The sequence below is a fragment of the Heteronotia binoei genome, chromosome 13 (genome assembly GCF_032191835.1).
Source record: "Heteronotia binoei isolate CCM8104 ecotype False Entrance Well chromosome 13, APGP_CSIRO_Hbin_v1, whole genome shotgun sequence".
NCBI lineage: Eukaryota > Metazoa > Chordata > Lepidosauria > Squamata > Gekkonidae > Heteronotia > Heteronotia binoei.
Genome location: NC_083235.1, coordinates 57,828,383 through 57,839,742, shown reverse-complemented (window position 1 = coordinate 57,839,742; position 11,360 = coordinate 57,828,383). Strand labels below are relative to the sequence as shown.

General features: G+C 43.7%; 1 protein-coding gene across 2 annotated transcripts in view; it reads right to left on the bottom strand.

Moving 5' to 3' along the window:
• Positions 1 to 3,981: 3,981 nt before the first annotated feature.
• SLC38A10 (solute carrier family 38 member 10) overlaps positions 3,982 to 11,360 on the bottom strand; it is a 97,346-nt gene continuing 89,967 nt past the window's right edge. The window contains exons 14-16 of one of the 2 annotated variants that reach the window (XM_060252836.1): positions 10,360 to 10,461; positions 7,502 to 7,681; positions 3,982 to 7,028 (exon numbers count right to left, since the gene is read on the bottom strand). In XM_060252836.1, coding sequence (XP_060108819.1) covers positions 5,881 to 7,028; positions 7,502 to 7,681; positions 10,360 to 10,461 — 1,430 coding nt within the window. In that variant the 3' untranslated portion in view covers positions 3,982 to 5,880. The remainder of the gene's footprint in view (positions 7,029 to 7,501; positions 7,682 to 10,359; positions 10,462 to 11,360) is intronic. The other variant, XM_060252837.1, reaches the window with a different exon arrangement.

Below are 11,360 nucleotides of genomic sequence, written 5' to 3'. Positions count from 1 at the left end.
GCACAGATCCTTGTGCACAGTTGTGCGTCCAGAGCCTGATTGAAGGAATATCCCATTACGTAGCTTCTGCTCTGGCGTTAGAGCAAGATTTCTCTGGCCCCCTCCTAAAGCTATGGACGGGGGGGGGGGGGGAATTCCTAAAGAACAAAGCATCATCTGGTTCTGAATCCCTGCCCTTATTACCTTGGTGTAATGAACATTTAGGATGCAGGCACGCCCACAATCACTGAGGATTGGGAATACTAAGTCCTTGCTGATGGTGGAAGAAGTCACTATTGTTTTGGGGAGGTTTCTGGAACTTTGCAAGTGCCCAGTGCTTCTTCATAGTTCATGCTACAGTTTGTGAATCCCTGTATTATACTAGTATATATGACAGCAGATAGTACATCTAGATTTGAGTCCAGTAGCACTTTTGAGGCTAGCAAGGTTTTTGGGGTATAAGCTTTACTTTGTCGGATAATAGATGGTATAATTATGTGTGTGATCAGCATACATTTTTCAGGGAGAAAGTAAGACAATATAATTCGATTTTTAAGGATTAGCAGAGGCTGCAAAGCTATAAGGAGCTGAGCAACAAACCTCTTTCTCCTGGGAGGAAAATAATTGGCTGTTTCAATCTTCAGTGTATTGGGGTAGGAAGGGGGTCACCAAGCCTTTAAAATCAGGGAATTTGCCACTCACCTACAGCCAAGTAGTATTTTGATATCTGATTAGTGCTAATTTTTTGCAGGCTTCAGTCTATGGCAAGTGTGTTGCCTCCAAAACAACAGGTCATGGAGATCTGAAGAAGGATGTGTGTGCTAAGGAATTTCAGATGCTGATGGAGTGCTTCACAAAAGCAGTGAGTCACATCTTTTTAAACATTAGAATGAAGTCTGTCTTCTTCTTCAGTCAGAGTGCCACTCAAACTCTTTGGGTTGCTGACTTTTAAACTGGTCCCTCTAGCTGGTCCTTTTATATTAATTTGATCTGCAGCAATTAACAGGTGATGTTTTTTAATTTCATGTCAAAAGAAGCTCCAGCTGTTTATTTCCACTCATGAGATACTTATTAAGGGAAAAGGACATTTTGCCCTGTCCAGATGACAACATAAATGTACCCGTGTTTAAGAGTCTGTGCTAGCATAACATTAACATTCTGCAGGGCCTGCAACGCAGAGATATACTGCAAGCGTTTTGGTTCAGGGCAGAGATTTTGTTGGCTGGCACCATCCTTTTTCAACTCACACCCCATCCCCCCACGCTCTGTCTTAAGCTCCCTCTTTTACTGTTTTAATTCTGGTTTTTAAAATGCATTCTGGATTTTAAAGTTGTATATTGTTTTTATGGCATTAGGCCCTTGTACATTGCTCAGAGCCTGATGTAAGCTAGGATAGGGTGATTAATAAATCAAACAATAATAATAATAATATGCCAGTGCAACTTTCTCATTGCAGGGGCCAGGACTGGGTGGCACTGAGGATGTCAAAATTCATTGGTGGTTATCTATAGACAGCACTGTGTACTTCCATAAGTTTAATCTTGTGTTCAAATTCCAGAGGGGAAGCTATGTTCATCTGTTGCAGCAAAACCAAAAAGGCTATAATAACACAGTTGTCATGGAAAAAGCTTTTGTGGATTAAAGCATACTTCATCAGATTCAGAGCTCATTTTTCCTGATTGAGGAGAGGACTCTAATTCATGATAACTTGTGCTGTAAGACACTGCCATGTCACTTTTATGCTTGTAAGAGTTTGGCTAAAGTAGCTGCTAAAAAGGAGTCAGTGGTTTTTTTGAGCAAATTTTTATGCATATTATTCACAGACTCCTGTTAGGGAATTATAGGAGTCTTGCCTTAAACTGAGCAGTAGTGCAGAGGAGTTCCATAGCAGCTTAATATGGTTGGCTATTATGACTTCAGCCAAGGATTAAATATCCTGCAGCATATATAAATCTGAATAAATAACTAGATACTTATGTAGTACTCAAGTCAGTGATGTGAATCTTAAAAGCAGTGACTCATCAGAACTGATCTTCCTTTACAGGCAAAGAGCAATGTAAAGTAAAGCTCTGAAATGGACACTACCAGCTGCACACCTGGATTTATAGTTGCTTTCAGTGGAGAAGGACAAAGTGCTCAATTCACCTTATACTGCACTGAGAAAAAATATCTAAAACTAAACAGCTTACAATATTCAGGGAGCCACAGGCTTTCAAATAGTGCATCTCAACAAGTTGCATCTACAACGAATTTTTTTGAAGCTGAAACGAAGTCAATTGGTTTTGCTTTAGCCCCTCGTGAGTCATGACAAATTGGTGTCTTGATGGGCAGAAATACATTTACGCTCAAGAATTTCCTTGTACACAAACTAGGACTGAAGGCTTCCTACTCTGGGAAACCTGGCAACAAACTGCATGTTGGCTTCTGGGTGAAGTGGAATGTGTTTCTTCCCCAGAATTAAGGTTTAGAATCCTGGTTTGTGGAAGAAAATGAGCTTCAGTTTGCACCAGTAGCTGCTTTTGGACATCACTATCATTAATGGCTTTCCAGCTGGGAAGCCTTCACCTGCATTCAGTGAGGGACAGGAACGTATAAGCAGTAGAACAAGTTGCATTTTTGTCACTTGTACAAGTTTATTGTAATGCCTGAATGTAGCCCTGCTGTGAAGCAAAGTTGATAAAAAGGTTAGAGGACTATAGAGTTGTGTTGAGGAATCCAGGACTGTGATCTCTCAGAACATGGATTTTCTAGTTAAGAGCTTTTAAAAAAAAATCTTCAGTCTTTGAAACGGTATCAAGAACCAGAATTGCAACAATGGATGATACATAAAGGCCATTTAATCCAGCCTTTTGCATTACAGGAGGATTTCCCACATTGTTCAGATTATAAGAATGCTTGTAAGTGAAAGATCAAGACGAGAGGAGCCTGTTTGGCATAATAATGATTTAGTAAACACAAAATTACTCCCTCTTTTCCTTAGTGTAAGGGTCTGTAACACAACTAAATTAGTTTTTAGTGTTAGTTTTGCCCGGAGTATTTTCTCATTCCCTTCCTACATTACAAAAAAACTAAATGTAAAGTAGGACATTACTTAGCTGGTGTATGATTTTGTTGCTTCTAGCTCCTGCAGATTTGGGGCAGAGAAGAAGGCAGCACAGGGTGTCAGGACTCCCTGGCAGGTCTGCTTAATTTGTGCAAGAACACCAATTCAGTTGTGGCATGTTAAAAAAAAACCAATCCTGACTTTTATATTGAGGGATCCATGACTCTGTACCTCTAATTTCCCTTCTGAACATGGATTTCCTAATTGAATCTTGGGGGTGGGGGAATCTAATCAGTGAAACTGCCTAAGGAGAAAACAGCTTTATAGGCCAAGGTTAAAGCACAGCTTGGGAATCTGCCCAATAAAACTGCAGAGACTACTGCAGTGCTGTGATTCCTGCTGACCTAAGACAGTCACTGCTTCATCTTAAGTCATAAAAACACAGCATTGCCTAGGCCCTCAGGGGAGCTGGAGGAGATTGCTCAAATCTGGCATCAAGTACCAGCCAGATAAGTATTTTAAGTGGAAAGTGCTTCACAGAATGCTAGATCTGACCTCTTCACGTGGCTGGATGGCAGGAAAAACATTAAGCTGCAATTCTGTGATATGTGCATGAAGCCGTTTTAAAGTGTGCTAGACTGTTTCAATTAATTATTTCACCAGATGATTTACATTCTGTGTGATGCTTCAGCAGCAGATCTTGCAGGGGTCAAGTAACCTTCCTTCCCATGACTGTTTAGTAATTTCATAAAACTAAACTTGGGAGAATAATCTCAGCACTAATCTGTTGGCTGTATGAATGGTATCGGTAATTTTAAAAAGTAATTAAAAGGCTAGTATATACAAGAAAGCAAGAGAAGGTATCTTAAAGGTTCAAACTGAGTCAGATCCCCAACTTATTCCATTTCATTCAGTGTGAACTGAAACTATTTCCAACAAAAAAAGAAGGCTCCAGGTAAAAAAATGCTTGAATTTATTTTATTCATTTGTACAGCCTGGTTATACACCCAGCCACTTGTCATGGTAAAAACAGGGTGAACTGGTGCTATGGCAGAAGAGGAGGAATTCCAGCTGAAGCCCCCTGTCCCCTTTCTTCTACTTCCCTCCCCCTTAGTTGCTTGGAGACAGTTGGTTTAAAATTCAGATGCTTTATAGAGGAATGTCAGAATTATCTTTGGTCCTTTTAGTTACAGGCACAGCACACAGTCATACCATTCTTGGTCGGAAAAACCCTTACAAGCCAACACTTGGCTGACACCTCTGTAGCCACTGCAGGCTAACTTGACTTTTCTGGGTTTTACACCGCCCCCTCCCCCCCCCCAAAAAAAAGCCCCTCTAAACCCCTGAAACAAATCACATTTACATAATTCCCTCCACTTTAGAAAAGTTGAAGCAATAGTAATCCTGACTCTGGTTAATTGTGCTTTAAGCAGCTTCACTCAATGAGACTCCTGAAGATTAAGGCTATAATAATAATAATGTTTATGACAAGGCAAATAACCTTCAGAGCAGCTGAGTGGCACCAGCTATGTTTCTTCTTTAATGGAGATACACTAAACACAGTTTACAGGAAAAGACAGCATCCAATTCAGTTCCATTTGTCAGGATCAGCCGTGCAAGAACCTGGAAGGCAATTGCCGTAGAGGCAATGTTCTCCTGGACCCATGGTTCTAGAAAAACTGACCAATATGAGATAAGAGGCCAGTGTACCAAAATCAAGGATTTTTTAGCTTGTTTGTGACAAAAGGCTCCCATGTTGGCAAGTTTCACCATGTCTGTAATTTGAAAAATCACAACCAGATTAGTTGGGCATATACCTTTGTCTGCTGGTTGCATTCAAGAGTAAAAAAAAAATCTGTTAACAGCAAAATACACAATTCTTATCTGCTCAGCTGCAGACACTGAGAATCCAGAATCAAGTTTCACACAAATGACTGAAGAACTAGAGGTACAGGTAGGGAGAGCTTTAAACCACAACGCATGCATTCACAGAATGGTAGAAAGAGGTAGATGCAAACTTTGATAATGCCTCCTAGGAACCCCTTCATTTCTCTTTCTCACTATTTCCTCCCACAGCAAGTGACCATTTCAAGTACAGTATGAAATCCCATAATGCACTTGGGATAGAGATTTTTAACCTTTGAGAAATAATGGGTGACCTCTTTATTATTGCTAATCAATTAATTAATTGGAAAAAGCACCTGAACAGCAACTTATAATATATGTATTTAAAGATGAATCCAACACTAATGAGCCCTAAATTCCAAAGAATTTACCCAGGACCAATGGATCATCTTCCCATTATAGACACTTGTTTCACTTTCCTGATACTATTTCCAAATGCAGATCAACCCATGCCCTAAACGGGTGAACTTGCAACAGAAGTGTCTGAAATTAATTTAAGTGACAAACCCACATATACACACATAGAAAGTTTCCACCAACAGCAGATTATCAACATGAAATCAGACTCAAGTTCAAAACACAAAAATTAAAGCATATGGTTAAAGGCAACTGAGCAAGCATCAAATTCAAATGCTTCTATGGAAAGGTGACAAGCAGAAAGTATGCTTTAAAAGTGAGAGGGTAGGGTGGGTGATCCTGGTTTCTCCTGATTTGCCACCAGCACACTGGAGAGGCTGGGTGTTACAGTACTGGAACATGAAACTGGCTGGCAGCTACAAAATTCCCTTTCCTATGGAGCACATACAGGTCAGTGTCTGTTCAGTCACTGGAGCCCAGTTCAGGCAGACCCAACGGATTCAGACTGCCAGCAGTTACATACTCAATTGCACTTAGCTCAGTAACAGGCATCCCAAAACAGCCATCAGCCTCTTACGTCTCATGAAGTCCTGATCTCACGCTTCTTCTTCTGCCCCTGGTATCTGTTTTATTTGTCGACTGTGAAGTGCTTGCTGGGCACCTTCCGCTGCCTGATTTAACTGGGTCTCCAGCGCACTGCGCAAGTCATTGGCTTTCATATTTGGGATGGGATTAAGTCCAATTATCACCTTCCCTGTCCTTTTGTCCTCTTCCTCTAAGTCTCGCCTCCTGCGTCGCAAGTCCAGATCTTCCTTCAGCTTAAGGTCTCTGTTAGGTTTCACATTTTCATGTTCCCTGGCGACAGCAATCAGCTCTGTCTTTACAACAGTGTCACCGTCAGACTCGTGCGACTTCCCTGGGTGTTTAGGCTCACTTTTGGCACCAAGCTGAAATTGATTGGCATGACTTGTCTGTGGAATATGGAATCCAGCTACTGCTCTGTCTTTGCTGCTGCTGCCGCCTCCCTGGCCCTGCAGTCCATCAACCTGGCCCAAAGAGAAGGGCTGTTTCTCCCCAGCCTTGTCAGCATTAACAGCTCCTGGGACCTCCTGGTTCTGTTGTACGTTTTCAGCGACCTTTGACTTGTATGCAGAATCTGCTTGCTTTTTTTGATTCTGGAGCTCTTCTTTATTAACTCTGGCAAATGGCTCTCCCTCAGAGACTCTCTGAGCAATCTTCTCAGCTACGGCATGGACTTTGGCTTCGCCAAGCATCTCTTTTTGGCCTCCAGCCTTTCCCCCAATTTCATCTATTTTCTGTGCATTCTTCATTTTCTCCTGGGCATTTTGAGCCAAATTAGTATCATAGCCTTCTTTCTGCTTCTCTTGATGTTCTCTATCAGCCCCTGCTATCTGTGAATTGCTTCTGACTGGCTCTACTAATTTCTCTGCTGATTTTTTCCCTGCTTGGTGCTGTGCAACATTCTCACCGTCATTTAGAAATGCTGGATTTTTAGGCGGAGCTCTAGTTAATTTGTGTACATGCTTCAGCTCTCCTTCCGGACCTTCAGCCAGTTGTCTTCGCTGCCCATCTGAGTCCAGGAATTGGTTATTGAGCCCATCCAAAGGATGTTCCAGTCTCTCGTTAAGTATATTCTTTGCTGCATCTTCAGTTTTACTTGCAAGGCCTTCCTCTCTTACCTTGCTCTTGGAAAGAGGTAGGCCAGGTTCCTGGTGAGTTTCTACTGTGAAGAGAAATACAGAATTCTAGTTGTACACTTTAGCAAGTGAAGAATTCACACAATACCCTCTTGGACAGTCACGCTATCCTCCCCCCTTCACTTACGCATGGTAACAATTTTACTTCCCTGGTTATTAATTTTGAAGCCATCAACAAAGTACAAAGGAGAGACTCCTCTTTTAAGCTTCTTGCACCTTTGAACAACTGCCGAGTAGTGGCTGATGGCTCTCCAAGACTTTCCCACCACTTCATGTTCCAGTGTAGTCTCTAGTAACACCTGATGGAACTTTTCTACCATAAAATTGGCTCAGCTCGCTGTTCTGGTGTCCAGGAAGAGCATGCGTTGCTCAATGGGCAGGAAAGCCTCTGATAAGTGGTGGTCTCGGTACTGAAGCTGGCCTCATTAATGATCCCACCGGTACTTCCCTTTACATGTCGCCCACTTAAAGTCTTGTATCATGTTGTTGGTTTCTTTACCTGACTTTGGCTTTTCCTCTCCTCCCTCTTCTTGCCTCTGCTGGTGGATCTCCTTGTGCTGCTCCTCAATCACCGCCAGCAGCTTGGCTTGCTGGTCCAAGAGCTGCTTCTGTTGAACCTGCTGTTCCTTAATCACTTGCAGCAGGACTTCATGGTCAAGGAGCTTCTCTTTGCCCACTTCTTGAGGAAAAAAAGATAGATAGGAGATGAGAAGGAATTGTACCACCACTGCCGTATTCTGCATTTCCAAAGATAGATCCTAGAAATGCTGCATGTATGCTCTGGTCTCCACAATATTTCTACCTTCTCCAACTCTCAGGCAACAGTCTACATTGGCACCTATGCCTTGCCTAAGGCCACAAGAAACCTGGTTTACCAAGCACCTTCTGGAAAGTCTTTGCTGTAATAACTCTGGCTTCATCTGTTGCCTGTACCTTCTTTCCCTGTACCTTGAAGAAAGGAACATGCAACGCACTTTTGAGTTGGAAGGAACAGAAAGCCAAGTTACATGCAAAGGAATCTGCAGACCCTGGCATCTGAAAGGAGATGCACTTGTCCACTTGCTGGACCTGTCCCCTCAAGCGAGGGAATTTTCAAGCTCATGAAGATTAAGCAGCCTGGAGACTGTCAAGTTAACGGAATCTAAAAGATTCCCGGATGAACAGCATGACAGAGTTGTGCAAAGACTGGGATATGTAAGGAGTAAAATGAGCCCCGCTGGAGACCTCATGGCAAAGAGAAGTTATTTTGTATGCCACATAACAAGGGTACCAAATAGATGCCAAATAGATACAAAAACCACTACAAGAAGAATCACTGTATAATTTACATATAATAGTCATAATTACATTACAAAGCAGTATCAGCCAATCCAAAATGCCATATGCATTACATAATCATCATGTTACACATTAATGTTCCAAAGGCAGACTCACAAACATCACGTGACAGTCCTCAATAGTAGCTGAAAATTAATACAAAATTCAATTTTTTCAGTCCAATGCTACCAGAGGAAACTTGCTGTCATCATCAGCTGACCAGCAATCAATAAAGGAGCTACTTTTGGAGTCTTTCTCAGAAGCTGATTAAAAAATGGAGTAATATTCTCTTGACCTGCAATTCAGATCTCAATTTGAGATGAACATTTTTAGAATGGAACACCTTAGCCCCTTCAGTTTTCAGTGTAATTGCTTGTTAGTGTCTACCGGGCACAGCGTTCTTGTTAATATTGCATTTGCAGTGGTTTCTGTATCTATTTGGTTTTCACCCACCGTAGCCCCTCTGTATTGGTTGCAACATGACAAGCAACGGTGGTACAGCAGCTCTAGCATTATGGACAGGGCAGAATCCCTTTCTACCAGGTAGGAGGGAGAAATGCAATTAAAGACAACTGCAGTATCATATTTTTGATTTCCAAACTCATTTTCAGCTCCAGCTTAACCCGACAAAGGAGGAGGGGCTGCAGAATGAGTCACATGACTCAGCTTGCCTCTTCTCTTTGGACAAGTTCCATCTAGTGGGTCTGCTACCCCCAGCTTTGCAGCTAGAATCTGGACTAGGGATGGGCATGAACCTCCCCACAACCCTAAATTCCTCGCAAAAATCACCATGTCATGGTTCACAAACCAAGGTTTGCGCTCATCCTTATCCACGACCTTCCACATGGTTTTTCAGAGGTTCATGGGGCTCACGGTGGGAAGCGGGGCAGGGGGGACAAGAAGGGGATGGGCAGGGGGGACAAGCTAGGGATGGGCATGAACCTCCCCACAACCCTAAATTCCTTGCAAAAATCAGCATGTCATGGTTCACAAACCAAGGTTTGTGCTCATCCTTATCCACGACCTTCCACACGGTTTTTCAGAGGTTCATGGGGCTCACGGTGGGAAGCGGGGCAGGGGGGACAAGAAGGTTCACTGAAATGGCTTACAGCCCTTTCCGCCTAACAGTATTACGCTGAAATAGATGCAAGCCGCTTCAGCAGTCCCTTTCATGGGACAGGGCGGGATATAAATTAAATAAAAATAATATAAGGCATGCATGTGAAGACTGCCAGCAGGCACCTTGCTCATATTGACAGAGCCTGAGAGGGTGCATTTTGGGGGAGAAAGAATAGTCTGTGCAGCCCAACAGCCACCTTTGCCTTGGTGGAGGGGAAGGGGGATGGAGGCAGAGTGTGTAGAATCACATGCCAGAACTCAAGGCGAAGGAAACATAATAGTCAAGGAAGAAGAAGATGATATTGGATTTATATCCCGCCCGCCACTCCGAAGAGTCTCAGAGTGGATCGCAATCTCCTTTACCTTCCTCCCCCACAACAGACACCCTGTGAGGTGGGTGGGGCTGGAGAGGGCTCTCACAGCAGCTGCCCTTTCAAGGACAACTTCTGCCAGAGCTATGGCTGACCCAAGGCCATTCTAGCAGGTGCAAGTGGAGGAGTGGGGAATCAAACCCGGTTCTCCCAGATAAGAGTCCGCACACTTAACCACAAGAGGTGCTGCCCGTTTTGGCCAAGAGGATACACCTTTCAGTGCAAGGTAGGAAGGAGCATGGTGGTCTGCTCCCCATTACAAGCCAGAGGCCTTTATGGGGCCTGGCACCTTCCCCTGGAAATGCTACTGCTTTCACAGCTGGCTTAGAGTTGAGATGGGACCACAGTGACCAGCTTGCCACAGCACTCAGATCACAGGCTCCAAAACCCCAGGACAAGATGACCTCACCTTGCTGCACAGGAGCCTTGGTTCAATTGTTCCTTCTAGCACAGAATTCTGGCATTTTGTAGTGGGCACATGTGCAAACAAGGAAACAAGTGGGAAACTTTGGTGCTTGCAGCTCCTGCATGCAGCAAGGACAGAGCTTACCCTCTAGCTTGCTGTCTGCATTCTCCTCTACATTACGGATCTCCCTCTGCTCAGCTTGGGCAGGTTCTGGCTGCTCAGGTGGCAGTGGCTCTTCCTTTTCACCTGCAAATGAGGGAAAGACAGATGTCACTGGATGGAGCAAGAAAAGTGACAGATGTTCCCTGCTTCTCCCTGCCTTCCCTCATTTCAGTATGCAATTCTTGCCCTACCTAATGTACGCAGGAGTAGTCATAAAAATATTTAACACCATTACAGCCTGCTGGGAACAAACCAGGGCTCGCTGCGCAAAATGATTAAAATGCATACCCAGCCCCTACAGAACTTCTGCAGTGGGCTCTTGGCAACGTGGCACCTGTCAAGCACTTCCAAACTCTGGGTCCCTTGTGAATAGCAAGGTGCAGCAGTAAGACACAGTACCTGATGCTAGCAAACAACAGCGCAACAGATATCAGAGAATCTGCCATTGCAGCCCTGGAGACTCACTGTCCTGCCATTCCATAAGGAGCTGTGCAATTCTGGATTGGGAAATACCTAAAGATTTGGAGGTGCAACTGGAGAAGGAAGGGATTGGGGGAGGGGCAGGACCTCACCCTCCAAAGCAGCCTTATGCTCCAGGGGAACTGATCTTATCACCGGGAGGCTGACAACCCTAGCAATTTATGCACTGCTAGTTAGAAGAAAACTTGGCCTGAGAATTGTTCATTGAAGGATTCTGAATACCCTTGCATAAAGACACATATTTTACAGAAGCAATGTCTGGGATGCAGAAACTGTGTTGTTGTGTTGTAGGAAAAGGATTGATTTTTTTTTATAAAGCCAAAGGGATGGGATAGTATGAAACAGGGCAATAATCTAGTACAAGACAGGCACTGGAGTTGAAAGCTCAGAGGCCAGACAGCGAGGAGCTGGCTGCTCACAAGGGAATGACTTTTAAGATTTCCTCACTATAGGACCCCGGCTGTGCCTTCAGAAGCTCAGGATGGGTGTGGCTCAAGAATGAA